We start from the raw sequence: 20,907 nt of genomic DNA on the forward strand, positions 1-20,907 counted from the left end.
TGTGCCTCAGTTCCCTCGACTGCAAAATGGGGATTCGATATCTGCTCTCCCTCCTCCTTTTCCGCGAGCCCCATAGAGGATCTGATTACCTTTTATCTACCCCAAGGCTTAGTACAGTGCTTGGCATCTAATAAGCACTTAACAAATACCACAGTTATTATTCTTATCATCAACACCGTCTCAGAGCTGATGTGGATGTAGCGTTGAGAATTTGCAAGAGAAAACCACTGGAGGTAAAACACTTTTAAGAACCCATGGTGAGCTTTATTGGTTTGACCGTCTATCAGTACCAAGCAAGAGCAAATTAAACAAATGAGAAATTCCAAATGACCACTAAGTGACTCTGATTCGGCCAGAAGTTCCTGGTTTACAATATCAACAAGGCTGATGCCTTGTGTCAGTGAAGGGTAAAAAAATATAACTTTTAAGTCAATCTTCATTAATACTTGAAAGTACAAATATAAATTAAATAAGGTTCCAAAAAAACCCATGTACAGTAAAATACGCTATAAACAAAGCTGATTTTAAAAGAATTATTCAACCTCCCTTTGTAGCATTCATCTTGTTTTTCTATTAAAAACATTTAAATCAGTACGTGTTCTCTGGACCACCCTCCCATGTTCATATCCAGAAGTCCTAGAAGCTTCATTCTTTCTTCTTTTTGTCACTTCTGGCTGTCTTTTTCTTCCTTGGCGATCCGCTTCGTCACCCCGCTGAAGTACTTCTCACGGAAGGAGTTGTGACCCTTGTAAGGTAGGAACTGATTATCTAACAGGTGAGGGGATTGGTCCTGGTCCTGTTTGACATGAAAATACAGAAAACAGATGATTTAGTCTATTGTTTCTAGGCCCGGTATCGAAATATCTTTCGAAATAAAGTGAAAATGAGTCTCAGGCTTACTCGACCGTCATTTTCTTCAAAATCTCATCGGTTCCCTTTGCCAAGAACTAAGCACAAGCCTGTGAATTGAAGAGGCTTCTACACTAGGGAAATAAGGTTTTTCAAATGATGGGAGACTCAAATGACCTTTTCAGCTACATTATATCCAACAAGGGGAATTGTTTTGGTGTTCCTCCCTACTGCTCAATTAAAATTTTATGCCTACTCACTGTACCTCCATCTCATCCATCTCACCACCCACCGGGGCTCCACGCCCTCCTTCTAACCTGGAACTCCCTCCTCCTTCATATCAGACAGACCTCCACTCTCTCCCTCTTCAAAGCTGTACTAAAATCATATTTCCTGCAAGAAGTTTTCTGGGGCTACCCCCTTATTTCCCCACTTTTTTCACCCTCTCCTCATGACCTATGCAAAGCGCTTTGACCCAGCCCTCTGGCATTTATGTACATATACTCTCCCATTTCCCCTATCTGTCTGCCCAGTTGACTGTCAACTCCTTGAGGGCAGAGATTATGTCCATCTACTACTCTGTTGTACTCTCAGTCACTCAGTACGGAGTTCTGCACTGAGGAAGTCCTCAATAAATACCACTGATTGACTGAAATATCCTCAAGCCCATATCCAAAAAACATAAGACAGTAAATTGGAGTGAAAAATAACCTCTGTTGTCCCCTTCAATGGCGTATTGTCAAATCTTCCATGTGATCAGAGATTTGTTTTATTCACTAGTCTGATTTAATATTAAAAAAACCCGATTCAATAGTCTGGGCCCAAACAACCAATTTATGTACACTTACGCAGAGTGCTCTTTCTGTACAGGACAAATAAATGTAACAGTGGGTCTATATGTAAGCAGTGCTTTCATTCTGCATTTTGAATCGAGTGTTGTTAGGGAAGTGAAGAACAAACTTCCAGTAACGCGTGTCTACTCGGATAGAATGCGATGGCACGTCAGAAGAAATAGCTGTTCACTTGCTCAAACCCTGTAGTCAAATGGGGAACAGAGAAGCAGCGTGACCTGGTAAAGAGAGCCCGGGCCCGGAAGTCAGAGGACCTGGGTTCTAATGCTGGCTCTGCCAATTGCTTGGGCAATTCACTTAAGTGGGCAAGTCACTTAACTTCTCTGTGCCTCAGTTTCCCCAACTATAAAATGGGGATTAAGTCCTAATCCCTTCTACTTAAGACTGTGAGCCCCATGTGGGATAGGGACTGCGTCCAACCTGATACAGGCCAACCCCGGCACTTAGAACAGTGCTTGAAACATAGTAAACACTTAAATACCATTTAAAAAAACCCCACTGACATGTTTTTTCCCTAACACGGAGTTGATCGCGAACATAATCCCAGAGGTAGGGCCGAACTAAGTGAGCAAGCCAACATGCCAGCAAAACACGTCTCCTTCAATACTATTTCGGGACTACTTTAAACCTTTTATCCGACTCTCAGTCTCCTCTCCTTATTCATCTACCTTTCTCTTGTCTTATCTCAGCAAGAACCAGAGCTAACATTTGTGTTGCTATTCAACTCTACATATCTTTCAACACCTGGAATGGCTCTTCTTGACTCACATTCCCTGCCAATCCTTGCCAAGTCTATCTGCAGCTTTGTTTCAACTCCCATCACTTAACTACTTCAAGGGCAACGGGTTTCTTCTACGGAGAAGGGGAGATGTCCTCCAGCACCACAATCTCCCGTCTCTCTCTTTCTCTCTCTCTCTCTGACCCAGGGTTTGACCCTCTCTTTGACTTTTTCAGCCTCTCCAGTATGCACAAATCTGCCCGCTCTCACCAGCCTCAACCCTGCTTTGATGAAAAGACTTCATTCCCTTAGTGCTTCATTTCTGAGTTTGCCCATTTTCTGTGATTAGGGAAAATTAAATTGCCAAGTGTAGGAATGAAAATTCATCAGCTGCGGATGGGGGTTTAGGGGCAGTGTCAGGGTGGGGCAAAGTGCCACCTAGTTTTCCTTCCCCAGTCACTTTCTCTCTTCTTATCGCCCGCACCTCGGATCAACTGGAAACAGTGGAGTTGGGCAGGGGCAGAAAGTACCATTGAACCTCCATTCCATCAGTGCAATAATAATAATAACTGTGGTATTTGGTAAGTGCTTACTATTTGCCAGGCACTTTACTAGTCTTCACAAGTCTGTGAGCCCTACGTGGGACACCCTGATTATCTTGTATCTACCCCAGCGCTTAGAACAGTGCTTTGCACATAGTAAGCCCTTAAACGCCATCATCATCATTATTATTATTACTATGCACTGGATGGCACAAGCAAATCGCGTTGAACACAGCCCCTGTCCCACGTGGGGATCGCAGTCTTAATCCCCATTTTGTAGTTGAGGTAACTGAGGCCCAGAGAAGTGAAGTGAATTGCCCACGGTCACCCAGCAGACAAGTGGCAGAGTTGGGATTAGAACCGAAGGCTTTCTGACCCCCCCCCCCCCCGGTCCCATGCTCTATCCACTGGAACTTGTTGCTTCTCTATGGTTCGTAACGTCAAGAAGCGGGACTACTTTTCAGCCTGCACTTGTTCATTCCAAAAATCATGAATCAGTCAATCGATCGATGGTATTTATTGAGTGCTTACTGTGTGCAGAGCAATGAACTAAGCACTTGGGAGAGTACAACACAACAGAGTTGTTAGATATATTCCCTGCCCACAACGAGTTTACAGTCTAGATGCCGGCACAACGGCTCCCTTGGGCAATACCACACTCCTCTGCCTGGCAGGGCAATCTCCCAAAAACCTCTATCTTTGGCGCGTTTGAAGATCTCTTTCATCTCACTCTCCTTTTTCTCTGGGGGTACCTAAAGTCCTCCTTTGCAGATACCAGGGCCTGACATCTTTTAGTTTGCTTTGGAGCATTACGATAGATCCAGAGCAAATTACTGCTCCAAATGATCTGATTTCCAATTGTCTTATGCTGTCGAGTCGTCTCTGACCCAGAGCCACTCCACCGACTCATCTCTCCCAGAAGGCCCCACCTCCATCTGCAACCGTACCGGTAGTGGATCCGTAGAGTTTTCTTGGTAAAAATCCAGAAGTGGTTTACCTCTGCCTCGTTCGGCGCAGTAGACTCGAGTCTCCACCCTCGACTCTCTCCCGTGCCGCTGCTGTCCAGCACCGGTGAGCTTTGACTTGTAGCCGATTGCCTTCCCCTCGCTAGCCACTGGCCGAGCTAGGAATGGAACGGACAGGCCTCTGCTTGGCTCTCCCTCCCGTAGTCGAGACCGGTAGAGGACCGGAAACTCCCCAGGTACGATGCTGAGAGGGGGATTGCCACTGACCAATAACCGTCACACTAACTTGCCTTGAGGTTGATATTTTCAGAGACTAACTCAAAATCAAGGAAGAAAGGAAGGTCCCGATTGGAGCCTTCCAGTCCTGGCGAAATGTAGCAGTTATACCCACTGACTGCTGTGAGTAGCTTCCTTACGATCCAACAGTAAATGACTAATAGTAGTGGGGAAGCCATAATAATGGATTGTCCCAGGACTGTCAGAACCAGTATTTATGGTATTGGCTATGCTCTTATTCCCCTCTCAGGGTCCACCTGGAGAGTTTCCAGTAGTCTATCAGTCTCAACTTTGGTAGGGAGAGTCAAACAGAGGCCTGTCCATTCAATTCCAAGCTCGGGCAGTGGCTAAAAAGTGGCAGGCAATCTGCTACAAGTCAAAACTCACCTCTGCTGGGCAGCAGCGGCACGGGAGAGAGTCGAGGGCGGAGACTTAAGCTTACTGCGCACTTGGTAAACCACTTCCTTATGTTTACCAAGAAAACTCTATGGATACACTCCCGGAATGAGTGCGGATGGAGGTGGGGGGCGTTCTGGGAGAGATGTGTCCGTGGCTTCGCTGTGGGTCGGAGATGACTCGATGGCATAATGATAATAATGATAATGATGGTATTTGTTAAGCGCTTACTATATGCCAAGCATTGTTCTAAGTGCTGGGATAGATACAGGGTAATCAGGTTGTCCCGCGTGGGGCTCACAGTCTTAATCTCCACATTTTACAGATGAGGTAGCTGAGGCACAGAGAGGTTGAGTGACTTGACCAAATTCACACAGCTGACAAGTGGCAGAGCTGGGATTAGAACCCACGACCTCTGACTCCTGAGCCCAGGCTCTTTCCACTAAGAGAGGTTGCTTCTCATAAGACAACGAGCGTAAGACATAAGGCATAAGATAATAAGACATAAGGCAGAAGACGATGAGCGTTTACTACATGTCCAACACTGTTGTAACCCCAGGGATGGATGTAAATTGGCCATAATTCCTGCCCCCCAGGGAACTCCCAGTCTAAGCAGTGGTTCAACAGACGGTGACATGGGCTCCTCTGGTGAAGACTCTTGTGACTGTGTGTTCCTCTAGATGTATATGAGTGGGTATAGATGTGTATTACACCCAAACACACACACACACACACACACTCATCTGCCTGGCATAACATAGGCCTGGAAGTCAGAAGGTCGTGGGTTCTAATCCCAGCTCCACCACTTGTCTGCTGTGTGGCCTTGGGCAAGTCACTTCACTCCTCCGGGCTTCAGTTTCCTCATCTGTAAAATGGAGATTAAGATTGTGAACCCCATGTGGGACAGGGACTGTGTCCGACCCGATTTGCTTGTATCTACCCCAGGGCTTTGAACAGTGTCTGGAATGTAGTAAGAGCTTAATGAAAACCACAGTCGTTATTATCTGTAATAGATTTATTTACATTAATGTCTGGCTCCCCCTCTAATAATAACAATCGTACTATTTGTTAAGCGCTTACTATGTGCCAGGCACTGTACTAAGCACTGGAGTGGATACAGGCAAATCAGGTTGGACATAATCCCTGACCCACGTGGGGCTCACAGTCTCAATCCCCATTTTACAGTATAGGTAACTGAGGCCCAGTGAAGTGACTCGCCCAAGGCCACACAGAAGAAGAGTGGTGGAGCCAGAATTAGAACCCATGACCTTCTGTTCTATCCACTATGCCATGCTCTAGGCTATGAGCTTGTTGTGGGCAGGGAATATGCCTGCTTACTGTTGTAGTGTACTCTCCCCCAGTGCTTAGTACAGTGCTTTGCACCCGATAAGTACTCGATAAATATGAATGGATGAATGAATGTACCGGAAATCATGCTGCGTTAGGACTAGGGCCTAGCTGAGGGAAGCACTGCGAAACCCTTCCCCAAAGATTTCTATTTTGACAAAGCAATAGCGAAACGGCTCGCTTTTCACGGAATGGAATGATGGGTTTTGCAAAACATAAACCTTGGGCTATTTCTCCCCGAACTGAAACTGCAAATTATTGGCCTGCCTAACAAAACAGAACCCCGTTAAACCACGGCCCTGCCCAGCCAATTCCCCGCGCATCCAGTACTACGGATTCCGCCGCAAAAAGCCAGCGGGGAGAAGTCCGCCGGGAACCTCCCAGGCGCTTTTTCCCAGGAGCGGCGGCTCCGCTGGCGGCCAACCCTGCCCTCTGCTGACCGTAACTTTACAGACCGGCTCCCGCTAAAACACAGCACAAGTAGCAAACTAGCTCTGGGGGGGTGAAGATAATAATGTTGGTATCTGTTAAGCGCTTACCATGTGCAGAGCCCTGTTCTAAGCGCTGGGGGAGATACAGGGTCATCAGGTCGTCCCACGTGAGGCTCACGGTTAATCCTCATTTTACAGATGAGGTCACTGAGGCCCAGAGAAGTGAAGTGACTCGCCCACAGTCACACAGCTGACGAGCGGCAGAGCTGGGTTTTCCTCAGAGCGTTACGATAGTTCCAAAGCAAAGCACTTCTCCAGATGATCTGACTGCCGCCTATCAATCGATGGCATTTATTGAAGGCTCACTGTGTGCAGAGCACGGTACTAAGCGTAATGTGACAGAGCTGGCATAGATGGTCCCTTGCCCACAGCGAGCTAACAGTCGAGAGGGGAAGGCAGACATTACTGTAAACAAATCGTGGCTGTGGACGTGAGTAGACAAGCAGAGAGAATAAGCGACGTAATAGGGAAGCAGCGGGGCTTAGTGGAAAGAGCACCGGCGTGGGAGTCAGAGGACGTAGGTTCTAATCCCGGCTCTGTCACCTGTCTGCTGTGTGACCTTAGGCAAGGCACTTCACTTCTCTGTGCCTCCGTTACCTCACCTGTAAAATGGAGATTAAGATTGGGAGCCAACACGTGGTATAACCCGATTACCTCGTATCTACCCCCGTGCTCAGAAGAGTGTTTGGCACGTAGTAAGCGCTTAACGAATGTCATTATTATATTATATTATATACATATTATATGTAGTACCGTGGGGCTGAGGGAGGGGTGAGTAAAGGGTGCAAATCCGAGTGCAAGGGTGATGGAGAAGGGAGTGGGAGAAGAGGAAACGAGGGCTTATTCGGGGAAGGCCTCTTGGAGGAGATGTGCTTTTAATACGGCTAAAACCACTCACCGCTCCAAAACGTAATATCCCGGAGCTAAACAAATCACAAACGGCCTGAGGCCTTACGGTCCTGAACCCTGTTCTCGCCGAGACCGTTATCGCTGGGGGCGGGGGGGTGGAAACGGGGGCCGGGGTACACACGTACATAGACACGCTGCCATGATCCAGACTGCCGTCTCTCTCCAGGAGAGCCCTGACAATTATTCACACTCTCTCACTCTCCAAATGCCATGTGCAAAAAACACAAAGGCATCAGCAGCTTGAGATTCCAGGTGCTAACAACTCCCATCTGTGAGCAGCCCAAAACTGAAAATTTAAAACTAGAAAATGAGAATTGGACCTTATACAAGAGAAGCATTATCTGCTTCTGTTAAACCAACTGGTTGCCTCCCCCACCCCCGGCTCCGATCTGAGAGGTAGGCAGTCAAAAACACCATCACAAGAGTTGAAAAAAAAGACATCACAAAGGGTAACTACAAACTTAGCACCCGATAATTCTTAATTTGGCAGAAACGCCATCGAAAGGCCGATCGCTGTCTCACGAGAACCGCCGAACGTTAAAACGGCTATTCTGAAATTTCAAAAGTGAAATTTCCCACTTGGGACATGTGTGGCTTAAAATGATTCCCTGACATGAAGTGACCTAAACATATTAGACTTCAGGAAGCAGAATGACTCCCATTTGATTTATAGGGTCAGGTTTAAAGCTTTTCCTTTCCTCACTGTCCTTTTTCGATAAGGAGATAATGATTTCTTCCACATCGCTGGTAATAACCTCGAGTCATTTATATCCTCTTTGGTGACAGCCGTTTACATAAAACAGCAGTTTCACTGCAAACATTTGAATACAGATGACTTATGGAGTTTTCTACGATAAGCGAGTGGAAACGCAGTAAACCTTAGAAAAGGATTTTCGTTCCAAAGCAGGTTAAGGAAATGGGGTGTAGAGCCTAACAGAAATCACGGAGTGGGAGGTGGAAGGCAGAGGAGGTAGAGGTAGGAACGGTAGGAGCAGGTATTTTTTTCCCTGGTATTTTTTTTTCTTTCTCTCCATCGGTATAGATAGAAGTGCAACGTAAATACTGCGGCTCAATCCAGCGGACCTCAGTTCAGCTTCGGGGTAATTACCCACGTCCGGCTTTTGTTTAAAAATCCTACTTCTCTTATCACCGCTTCCCACTGCTCTACATCTGCAACTGGACAGTAGCTATAGAAACCACTTGTGCTAAAGTTATACAACTATAAACAGCGCTTGGTAATTTCAAACCAAGGACAAGCGGGTCAAAAGTCTGGCAACCAATGCTACTAAATAGAAACCCCTACCATCATTTTTAATGAGAATGTGGATGTCACAAGGAAAGACTGAAAATCTCTCCCCCAAATCTGGTGTTCATATATGGACATCCAGGGCCACATCAATCAATCGATCGGTCAGTGGTATTTACTGAGCGCTAAGTGCGGAGCACTCTACTAAGCGCCAGTCGAAAGTTCAATTCAACGGAGTTGGTAGACACGCTCCCTGCCCGGAATGACTTTACAGTCTAGAGATATAATCTGTAAAATTATTTTTGACACCCTCGCTTCTAAAATTTTAAAACCTGGTGGGTGATTTTTGCTGAGGGTTGATGTGAACATTAGCACCCAGAGCACTTAGATAGGTAAAGAGCGGGATGAAAAGAAACAAAAGAGAGAAAGGAGAAAGGAGAAGAGGTTTAAAAGTGAATCCTTTCTTACGTGCTATCAATCTCGGCAGTTTCGGAGACAGGCTCAAATCCTGGGCTGTTCATCCCTGGTAAACATTGTTTTTTGGGGTTTTTTTGCCTTGCCACAGCTTGAAAATCTGCACTTGTTTCCTGGGTTCTGAGGCTCTATAAATCACAGTGACGGCTTTAATGCCAGTCGGTAATAAGAACGCTTCTCTGCAAAACAAAATGTTTCTGCAACCCGAAGCGCTATCTTGGCCAAAGAGAGCACCGCACGTTTAGAACCCTAGATGATCTGAAAACGAAACGACGACTCTACTCACTAGTCAAAGAGCAGGGTTTATTTGTCTTTGGTTTCCCGTGAACTCAAGTTTAAGACGACACGAGCGGTACACTGAAACAAAGACACCATTTTCTAAAGCGAAACGGCCAGTCGGGTTTGGCCACGGAGGTCCGTATGAGAAAGAAACAGTGATGGTCCAACACAGGAAATTAAACAAAAAGGGCGATGTTCATTAATAGCCAGAGCCAAAAACATCAGAGCCAAGAGCAGCTAGCCTAACCCCAAACTGTAACCACGTGGTATGGTGAGCGTGACATAATCGGTAGAGTTTCCACCTGCAGTTACGGGCTCCTTTCAAAGCACTCGTGAGCCAAATTTGCCACTCCGATTTCTAGCCAGTAAATGGTGTCTTAGGTCCAATCCTCCTGGATTACCGGTATAAAATGGAAACAAGACTCCAAAAATGAAAAAGAGATTCAGGACTGGCCAAGACAGGACTGGAAACATTATGGTCTAGTGGAAAGAGCGCAAGCCCCGGGAGGCAGAGCACCTGCGTTCTAATCCTGGCTCTGCCAATCGCTTGCTGGGTGACCTTGGGCGAGTCGCTTGATTTCTCTGTACCTCCAGCTCCTCAACTATAAAATGGGGATTAAATCCTGCTCCCTCCTACTTCCCACACTGTGGGACAGGGACTGTGTCCAACCTGATACGCTTATATATATCTACCTCAGCACTTAGAACACTGTTTGACACACAGTAAGCACTTAACAAATACCATTAAAAAATACCCTTAAAACTCGGGGCTTTAGGCCTTAGTTGATCCCATATCTGCCACTTGTCAACTGTGTGACTGTGGGCAAGTCACTTCACTTCTCTGTGCCTCAGTCACCTCATCTGTAAAATGGGGATCAAGACTGTGAGCCTCACGTGGGACAACCTGATTACCTTGTATCTACCCCAGCGCTGAGAACAGTGCTCTGCACATAGTAAGGCTTAACAAATACCAACATTATTATTATTCAAGTTGTTATATCTCGGTTTTTCTCATCTCTAAGACGGAAAGCAAATCTGTCTCTCCCCAGAGATGGTACAGAGATTAACTGGGTCATGCCTATAAAGCAGTCAAAAGATCTGTATATGAAATATAAATTCACTGTGATATCTTTGTGGACAAGGAGGGGACCACTGAGACCCAATGGGATGGGAACAATAGTAATTGTGGTATTTGCTAAGTGCTTATTGTGGGCTAAGGACTGTACTAAGAGCTGGGGTAGACACAGGTTAATGGCATCCTACATGGAGCTCACAGAGTAAGAGTGAGGAAAAGTAGGTACTAAATCCCCCATTTTATAGGTGAGGTAACTGAAGCAGAGAAGAGAAGTAACTTACCCAAGGTCACACAGCAGACAAGCGGCAGAGCGGGGATTAGAACCCAGGTCCTCTGCCTCGTAGGCTCTGCCACAGAGATCATCTTCAGTGGTTCCTGACTTGCTCCGAAGGAAAACTGTCACAGTCCAGACAGGAACTAAGCATTGGAACTTGGGGAAATACCCCAAAGATAATCCATTCATCAGGAGAGTTCTTTACCATTAATATCTGCCAAAGAGGCCACGGAAGGAATGTCTGAGAAGCCAAGGCAGAGGGGTTGATGATTTACTGAACTGCTCATTTTCCCCTCTAGTCGAATATCTCCCTACCATCTCTGCAGCTCCCCTTTCAGGGTCGCACCTGGAGAGTCTCCAGTCCTCTACCAGTTTCGACTATGGGAGGGAGGGTCAAGCAGAGGCCTGTCCATTCCATTCCTAGCTTGGGCAGTGGCTACAGAGTGGAAGGCAATCTGCTACAAGTCAAAACTCTCCTGTGCTGGACAGCAGCAGCATGGAAGAGAGTCGAGGGCAGAGACTCAAGTGGACTGCGCGGAAGGAGGCGATGGTCACCCACTTCTGGACTGTTAGCAAGAAAACTCTCTGGATCCACTACCAGAACGATTGCAGGTGGAGGTGGGGCGTTCTGGGAGAGATGCGTCCCTGGAGTCGCTACGGGTCGGGGACGACTCGACGGCATGAGCCAAAACCAGACAAGAAATATAGTTACTCTCTTCTCTTCAACCAGTTGTCCACCCTTTTTTTCAGGTATCTGTTAAGCGCTTGTTATATGCCAGGCATTGTACTAAGCTCTGGGGCAGATACAAACTAATCGGGTTGGCACAGTGCCTGTCCCACACGGGACTCAGAGATTTAATCCCCATTTTACCGATGAGGTGACTGAGACCCAGAGAAGCCAAGTGACCCACCCAAGGTCACAGAGCAGACAAGTGGCAGAGCGCCGGAATTAGAACCCAGGTCCTTCTGACTCCCAGGCTCGTGGTCGTTCCACCAGGCCACGCTGGAACCCAAGAAGTGGGGTGATCTTCATTTCTTGGGCCCTTCCTTCTCTATCTCCCACTATCAGGCTACACAGATGACACAACGCGTCTCTCTCCACGTTTCTCCACGGGTCAACGAGGCAAAATTCAGCAGCTTTCAACGTCCTATCTTTGGGTCTCTGTTGCTGCCACTTTCCGATCAACTTTCTTACCCGTAGTCTCTCCTCCCCGGCAGTCCACAGCGGCAAAACTGAAACTCATTTTCCTCGTTATTCCTCTCCAGGTTCCAATACAAGAATGATTATGTGGTACCCCACACATTATAAGTGATAAATATAATAGCAACTATTATTATTATGGTATTTGTTAAACACTTACTATGTCCCAAGCACTGTGCTAAGCACTGGGGTAGATATAAGCTCATCAGGTTGGACATATGCCCTGTCCCACATGGGGCTCGCAGTCTCAATCCTATTACATAGACGAGGGAACTGAGGCGCGAAGAGAAGTAATTTGCCCAAGGTCACACAGCAGCCGGGATTAGAACCTGTGCCCTTCTGACTCCCAAGCCCGTGCCCTATCCACTAAGCCATATTGCTTCTACAACGGCATTATAGGAAAATAATAAAAATAATAATCAACGTGGTTCTTAAGTCACTCGTTTAATCGATGGTATTGAGACTTACTGGGTACAGAGCACTGTACTAAGCACTTAGTTTAGTTACTATTTAGGTGAATATTCATTTCTTCATATCTGACAATAACTCTCGCCTCCTTCAAAGCTTTACGGAGGGCACATCTCCTCCAAGAGAACTTTCCTGACTAAGCCTTCTTATCCTTTTCTTCTGCGTCACCCTGATTTGCTCTCTTTATTCATTCTCCGTCCTAGTCCCACAGCACTTATGTACATATCCGTAATTTATATATTTATATTAATGTCTGTCTCCACCTCTAGACTCTGAGCTCGTTGTGGGCAGGGAATGTGTCTGTTATACTGTTACAGACATTAACAAGTGCTTAGTACAGTGCTCTACACAGTAAGCATTCAATAAATACAATTGATAGATTTAGTTACTACTTGGTTACCTACTGAATATGGTATGTTAAGCCAATTACTTGAGCTGGGTAATTCAAAATGTCTCATTTAAAAGAAAATATTTTCCATCCAATCTGTATTAAATTAACTTTTACTTTCAATTTTACCTAGAGAAGCAGTGTGGCTTATTAGAAAGAACACAAGCCTGCGTCAGAGGAACCGGGTTCTAATCCTGTCTCTGCCCATTGCTTGCTGTGTGACCTTGGGCAAGTCACTTAACTTCTCAGCGCCTCAGTTGCCACAGCTATAGAACAAGGATTAAGACTGTGAGCCTTCTGTGGGACAAGGACTGTATCCAACCTAATAAACCTGTATTCCTCCCAGCACTTAACACAGTACTTGACATAGTAAGCTCTTAATGAATACCATTAAAAAAATCGACATGAGACAAAAGTGCTTTGAGAGACAAGATAGGCTTTCTGGTGAATATAATGGATTGTCCAAACTTTCATTTTCCAGAGACGATATCAACTTATTCATGTTGGATAAAAGATAGGCAACATATAAAGGATGTCAGTTTTAAAAGCAGAGAAAATACACACGAGCAGATCTAAGTTTCTTCCACATGCCCCTGGCACAAACAAAAGTATTTCCATGAGAAGCGTATGAGGAAGGCTAGCATTATTAGGAACCGGGCAAAACCAGACCTCAGGAACAAATGCAAGAATAGGTTTCTAGCTAGAAGAGTCTTATTGGTAAAGACTGTTAATAACCCAGATTAAAAGCCTCATGACTCAGTTATCCATAGGAAGGGAAGCACCATATAACTGGATACGCATTTCAGGTACCTTAAGTTCTCTCAGTGACATGTAGGTCCTGATAGTAGCCTTCATGATTTTAAGCTACCTAGAAATGCCTCAATCTGATCTGATTATGTTGTATAAATGAATCCCCTGCATTTAGCGCAGTGCTTTGGCCAGAAAATGTTAAATACATGCCATTATTATTATTACTATTACCTCTTTACAGAACTGAAAATGACACATAGATATACTGGGAAAATAATCACCAAGAGATCAATCAATCACATTCAATAAGTGCTTACACTGCGCAGAGCACTGTGGTACACACTTGGGAGAATATAAAATAATAGCGTTGGTAGGCAGGTTCCCTGCACTCAAGGAACCACTATTTTTTTACCAACAAACCCACTGTGCCCAAAGTTTTACTGATGGTAAATCTGTCAAGCACATGGAAAGTCAAAAGTGAAGAGACAGCAAACACAAACAACCGTCAAGTGTTTAAGAAAATTCCCAATTAATAGTTAGCTATGGCCAAAGTCAACAGTGCTTGCTCTGAACAGGAACAAATACGATTTGTTACACGTGGGAGAGCTGTTTGACAATGTTATGTCATCACTTGCATTATAAAGGAGGACTGGAATCTTGGTACAACTATTGTATACACATGCCTCTCCGCACACATTGAAAATAGAAATGCAGCAATTTATTTCCAACCAAACTCTGTTTTGAACAGGGCAATCTGGAGCACATCCGTAATGAGTTGAAGAAAATTCAATAGTTTTCCGCTCTTTGAATTAGCTTCGTGCTTAGACTAAAAATGGAGACCGATTTAAAAGGCTATTTGAAGAAGTGTTTGCTTTAAAGGTAATCTTTGTTTCTTTCATCTAATTTGAAAACGATAAAGGCAAGAGTGGCTTGTTTTGGGTAGAGTGTAACTAAGCAGACTATATAGAGAGATAGATGTGTGTGTATATGCATGTTTCTATAGGTATATCTACATATATATGTATACAGACACACACGTACATGAAGGACATTTGTACTTATCCTTCATATTTAAAGAAGACTCATTTAAGATGAAATTTGCCAATAAGTGTGTGAATAGTTGTAAAGACCAAAGAGGGTTCCATAGTTTCAGCCACATTGTTCACGCAAAAATCCTGTCCCTTTGTGTTGCGCTTAATGTTTGCAGCACCTGCTGCTTTCTCTTTTACCTCCTTGTTTTTCTTTCCATAGGAAAGTAGACAATAATAATACTGACATTAAAGATGCTGGGAGGTGGTGGTGTCTAGTGGAAAGAACACTGGATTTGAGAACCAATAAACCTGAGTCCCAGTCCCCATTTTGCCACTTAGTTGCTGTGCGACCCAGGCAAGTCCAGCGCTTAGAACAGTGCTCGGCACATAGTAAGCGCTTAACAAATACCAACATAAGTCACTTAACTTCTCTGCGACTTAGTTTCCTCATCTATAAAATGAGGAAAAAAATACCCATTCTCCCTCCCCTAAAAACTGCAAGTCACATACAAAACGAGGACTGGCCCAATCTGATTATCTTTCAAGTACCGCAGTGCTTAGTACAGTCAATAATAATACTTATTAATATTCTTATTGTTATTATAATTATATTCCTTGCCCGAGTTCTCATCTTATTTCTCATGTACATGTCACTTTACTCCAGGGAAATCGTAAAAGAGTCATTTTAATCCTTTATTCAAGACCACGAGGAAACTCTATTTATCCAAATGGATATTTATAAAATTGAAAAAGAGGATCCGGACCTGCTCCAAAAAGCTTATTCTCGTTTCAGAAGGGGACGTTGAGGTGCAACAGGTCCACAGTAGATCTTATGGCTGCCGTATAAATAGATTTAGCAGGTTTGCCGTACTGTCCAACTCAACCCAAATTAGACCCATTTCTGGTACCCCAAATGACGAATTCCAAGCCTATAGAGTATTTACTGTGGAAGAAGGCCACTTCCGTACTTTTATCGAGAAAACTCTACGGATACACTCCCAGAACAATTGCAGATGGAGAGTGGGATGCTCTGGGAGAGATGTGCCCGTGGAGTTGCTATGGGTCGGGAAAACTCAACAGCTTAAGACAAGAAAAGTGATTTTATTGATCTCTTACTGGAGCCAGAGCACAGTAGTAAATGTTTGGTCTTTATTGTCTGAGGGCCAGGGACTCAAGCTTCTCAGGCCTGAACACCAGTGGGAAAGAGGGCTAAAAATAACCCACTTGCCACTTAGAGTCTAGACCTAAATCTATGGCATATTCAAAATACGGGGGTCATCTGCTCTTCAGATAGGCCTAGGTCTGTTGGCCTATCCCAGGCAACTTTCCACTCTTCACCTACAAAAAAGCCATTATCCAGTAGGTGAAAAACAATTCCTTCAGGGAGGCACGGTAGAGAATGATCTTTTATTTTGCTTCCTGTGACTTCCTAGGGAGGATAGAAAGTGATAAACGGACTGGTAAGGGAAAAAAAATCCTGCAAACTAGCAAACTTTGGTGCTTTTTAGCAGGCAATTTTTAGAAAGTTCAAGCACTCTGGCAACACATGCCAGGAATTCTGAGGTCAGAGCTGAGCTGAGGGTGATCACCTTGTTGGCTCATAAAAGAAGAGAGCGGAGCTCGGGATATCATTTATTTCCAAATCCTAGGCGTGTCCTTTCCTAGTGTCCTAACCCCAGGACATCCCCTGGCTAGCCACGCGGTTCTGTTCTCTGGCTTGACCACGTTTGTTCAGGGTCGCCACACAGACTGGACCAAACAAAACTGCGCTTCCTACAAGTTAGCCCGGGGTAGGCACCCAAAGAGATATTTCGGGGTGTGAACCGCCCTAGGGGGTCCTTCCGTCTGAAACCTTCGCCATTACTGACATTCCCCAGCTTACGGAGCTGGGAGACTAGAACCAGATCGCTGAGTGTTGCTCGTTGTCCCGGGCCTGGCTCCCAGATGCTTCCCTGGACCAGGCAGGAGAGAGAGAGAGGCCACACAAATGGCCGCCATCCTCATCCCCTCCCCACTAAACCGAAACGTAGAGTCCGATACATGTATACAACACTTTGGTCACTCATTCGATTGTATCTGTGGACAGCTTACTGTGTGCAGAGCACTGTACTAAGCTCTCGGGAGAGTACAACAATGAACAGACACATTCCCCGCCCACAATGAGCTTCTTGTTTCACCAGAGGAAAACAAAAGGAAACTCCAATGTGCTCTCAATCCCACCACTGCTTGGACCAAGACAAGAGCTATAACTCTGGGATGAGGACAATTCCTGGGAAAGACCACCCTCTGAATCTCCCATAGTTTACCTCAACCCCCCCAAAAAAAGTCACCTAGCTTGGTCTATTTAGTGGAGAGTGCCCGGGCCAGGGAGGGCCTGGTATCTAATCTCGGCTCGGCCAACTGTTCGCTGCGAGACTTTGGGCGAGTCGCTTAACTTCCCCATGCCTCAGTTTCCTCGACCGTAAAACGGGGATTCAAAACCTGTCCTTCCTCCTACTTAGACTGTGAGCCCCACTCTGGACAGGGACCGGGTCCAACCTAATTAACTGTATCCACCCCAGCGTTTAGAACAGTCTTGACATATTACATCCCCTTGATTCTATTCATTGCGATTAAATTGTCTTGGTTTTGTCCATCTGTCTCCCCCGATTAGACTGTAAGCCCATCAGTGGGCAGAGATTGTCTCTATCTTTTGCCGAATTGTACATTCCAAGCACTTAGTACAGTGCTCTGCACATAGTAAGCACTCAATAAATACTATTGAATGAATAGTAAGCACTTAAATACCGAAGGGAGAAAAAAAAAAACCTACTTCAAACTCTTTCACTTTTTCCATTGTTATCAGACGCCTTGATGTATGACTGGAAAGTCTTTGCTCGCAGTTGCTAATGAGTTTCAGGCAGGGGTGTCGCGGTATCATCTCTTCTGTGTATCTGGAAGAAATAAAGCAACGGAACTAAGCTTATGAACTCGAACACGTGTACTCAAAACAGAACAGCTACGGGGATTATTCCAGCCAATTTACTCTACGCAGCCCCACCACATGCTGTATCACTTTATTAAACACCCAGAAGCAGTAGATGTTGCTAATTGTTTTCCAAATTCCTAACCACAAGTCTACGCGCTTTGAGATTCAAAATATGGCTTTTTTCAAGCCACCCTTAATGTTCAATCGAAGAGGGAAAAAATTTCCATCTGGGTGGTAAAACAACAACAACAAAAAAGTGTTGGGTTGTGTTTTTTTTTTCCATTCGGGCCCTATAAGTCTGATCATAAACTACAACCATGTAAATAATAATTTCCCCTCCCCAAATAATAAAAAACACAATATTTCCCTCTGTGAAAAGCAAACCTAAGAAAACACCTTTTAAAAATGCTTTTACTTTTTGTCCCGGCAACTCATGATCCCTAACTCAGTGGTCACCTGTGGTGAAAGAATTTTAATATGATCATTTCTAGAAAAATAATTCCCCGGGTACAGAAAACAGTACCGAGGCTATATTTTACTGCACTGTGCTGCAGGTTCGTTATTCTTCTAGGCATCGATATTAACATCAAAGAGGCCGGTCCTATCAGCTTAAACAGGTTAAAAGCTTTCAGGTATTTTAAAATCACGCTGAGATGCAGTTTTAAAACTGGACGAGTCACTAAAATCGATCTCTGGCAAGTTATTCCACAGAAACGTATTTATTTTTTCATGGGTCAAAAAAGCTGAGCAGCAAGTGTTCCTTTGTGTTCGTAAACTTAACGAACCCTGCGAGATCTTGGGCAAGTCACTTAACTTCTTGGTACCTCAGTTTCTCATCTGTAAAATGAGGGTTAAGACTGTAAGTCCCATGTGGGACATGGACTGTGTCCAACCTCCTATCTTCCCCAGTGCTTGATACTGTGCTGGGAACATAGTAAGTGCTTAACAAATTCTATTTTTAAAAAAGCAAAAAAACCATAAAAAGAACCCACTCTCTCTCCGGAGCTGAAGAGGGTGCAGCAGGAGGGTGAAACAAGTCGCTAAGGCACCTCCCCTGATCCTCAACTTCCCTGATCCTCAGCTTAGCAGGTATCATTCATTCATTCAATCATATTTATTGAGCACTTACTGCATGCAGAGCACTGTACTAGGTGCTTGGAAAATACAATTCAGCTACAAATAAAGACAATCCCTACCCAACAGTGGACTCACAGTCTAGAAAGGGGGAGACAGACAACAAAACAAAACAAGGAGGCATCAATAACATCAATATAAATAGAATTATAGATATATACATATCATTAATAAAATAGGCTAATAAATTTGTATATACACAAGTGTTGTGGGACAGGGAAGGGGGTGGAGCAGAGGGAGGAAGTAGGGGCGATGGGGAGGGGAGGAGAAGCAGAGGAAAAGGGGGGCTCAGTCGGGGATGGCCTCCTGGAGGAGGGGAGCTGAGGGTTTAGCCTGTGGCCAAGGAGGGCTAACATTCTTCTCCCACTGAAGCATCCTTCCACAGAATTCTAACAGCTTGATGCTCCCACTGGAAAAGAGGGAAGCACACCTAACCCTAAACCGGTCATCTGTGGGAAGGCTCTGAGCTCGGCCACTAAAATATCGATTGGAGATTCCTTAGGTCCTGGAAAAATATCCTCATTCCTTACTAAATATGACCTATCTTCACACTGAAAAAGCAGGTTTCAAAATCACCTAATTTCCCTACATACATTTGGAGAGAGCAAGGAGCAAGGTCTTCCATTACAGGCAGGGTTATCTGAGGGAGAGGAGGAGGAGGAGGTGGTGGTGGAAAAGAATCCCACAGGAGAGCAGGAATTGAGGAAGATAGAAGGAATCTGGAGGAGAATCTGGGTTTTAACCCCGGCTCTGCCGTTTGTCTGCTGTGTGACCTCTAAGTCTCAGTTCCCTCATCTGAAAAATGCGGATTGAGACTGTGAGCCCTAAGTGGGCCGGGTACGGTGTCCAACCTGATTAGCTTTGCTTAACAAGGAACATTAAAAAGTAAAAAGAGAGATTTAATGAATAAATGAGATGACCAAATTCTCCCCATGTGCCTGTTCTGAGTGCGTGAGCGGCGCGTGTGCTCGTGTGCATATGTGCACACGCCCTCCCCACACACATCCTCAAGAGTATCTGTCCCTTGATAACACCTCAGGGAAGGAGCTGATAATAACTGCGCCTCCTCCTTCGCTCCTAAAAACATTCCTTTTGTTGTACATATTTAGAAATTCCCTCTTGTCAAAAACAATTAAGATAGACAGTCTCCAGGCATAAAATATCCAGCGTACACCTCTGGAGGTCATCTGAAATCCTGGAAACAACAGGGCGAGGCCTCAGTTTTGCCAGCGATAAGGTGAGAGACTAGGGAGAGAAAAAAAATGCTTCCAAAACCCTTTTTATCCCAGATAAGCGCAACTGCCGTTAATTACTGAACAATTAAGAGGGTGCCTTCGGAGTCTGCCAGGTCTATAATTTCAGTCCTTCAGTGGGACCGAGGCAAACAGATGGCCGGCATTTGTGGGCCTCCGCTGAGCCGCTCGCCATCCGAGGGAAGGTGGTTCTCTAGTAGGGTGTGCACGTACCCTTAACTGTCACCAAGACAGATGCTCGGCTTGGAGCCCGGCCTGCTTTATAAGCAAGGATTATCTAAGTGGCTGAGTCCAGACTACACAGTGCCGGACCCAGCTGTTTACTGGTGCCAGCTAGCTAACGGAGGAGGACCAAACTGCTTCCCCTTCATCCACTCGGGACAAAAACACCCCCTAATTTCGCCTCTGATCGATTCCTATTGCCCCCCCCCGAAGTCCTGCTGAAAATATTTTATCCCTTCACCGTAAGCCGGGTCGATGCCACTGCTGTTCAAATTTCTGACGATCGGGTACGAACCTGACGGGGGAAGAATTAAAAGTCTCTAGACAAACAATGATTTCTGTGTCGGGCTGAAAAAATAACCTACTCTGGAGCTTGATGCTATCTTTCCAAATAAAAGATGGTTATCACCTCGGGTTCAGGCATTTTCTTGTCTTCGACCCCTAATGCGTACCGCTCTTTCTACAGGTAACGATTACTACGATTAATGAGACCTAAGTCTTTGCCAATACGACGTTGGTAAGCAAGGCTATAAATATAATACGCCATTTGTTTCACCTTTTAAAACAGGGTTCGTTACCCTACATGGGGTGTGTGAAAAGCAACTACCGTCAAACCAGGCAGCGTGTCAAAGGGTGCTAGATGATTTACTTAATCTCTCGATATTTTGTTCAAAAACCTGCAACCAAACTGTTGGTCAAATGAAAATGAAATGAAAAAGCTTCCTTGACAAAAGTATGCGAAAAAAGGGTGAGACTGTGAGTGCTCAGTGCACAAAGCAAAAAACGTGAACAAGGCTTGG

The 20,907-nt window shown here is 45.1% G+C and overlaps 1 protein-coding gene and 1 non-coding gene across 8 annotated transcripts in view; one reads left to right on the forward strand and one right to left on the reverse strand.

Moving 5' to 3' along the window:
• Positions 1 to 242: 242 nt before the first annotated feature.
• The window catches only part of TRMT11 (tRNA methyltransferase 11 homolog), a 65,256-nt gene continuing 44,591 nt past the window's right edge, over positions 243 to 20,907 (reverse strand). For all 7 annotated transcript variants that reach the window (XM_029058574.1, XM_029058572.1, XM_029058573.1 and 4 more), the window contains 2 exons: positions 17,343 to 17,463; positions 243 to 796 (listed from right to left, as the gene is read on the reverse strand). In XM_029058574.1, the coding sequence (XP_028914407.1) occupies positions 665 to 796; positions 17,343 to 17,463 (253 nt within the window). In that variant the 3' untranslated portion in view covers positions 243 to 664. The remainder of the gene's footprint in view (positions 797 to 17,342; positions 17,464 to 20,907) is intronic.
• LOC114809880 lies at positions 11,021 to 11,158 on the forward strand. The gene has a single exon (XR_003757652.1). It is a non-coding gene; the product is annotated as a small nucleolar RNA SNORA7 (small nucleolar RNA).

Source organism: Ornithorhynchus anatinus, chromosome 2, assembly GCF_004115215.2.
Source record: "Ornithorhynchus anatinus isolate Pmale09 chromosome 2, mOrnAna1.pri.v4, whole genome shotgun sequence".
NCBI classification, from domain to species: Eukaryota; Metazoa; Chordata; class Mammalia; order Monotremata; family Ornithorhynchidae; genus Ornithorhynchus; species Ornithorhynchus anatinus.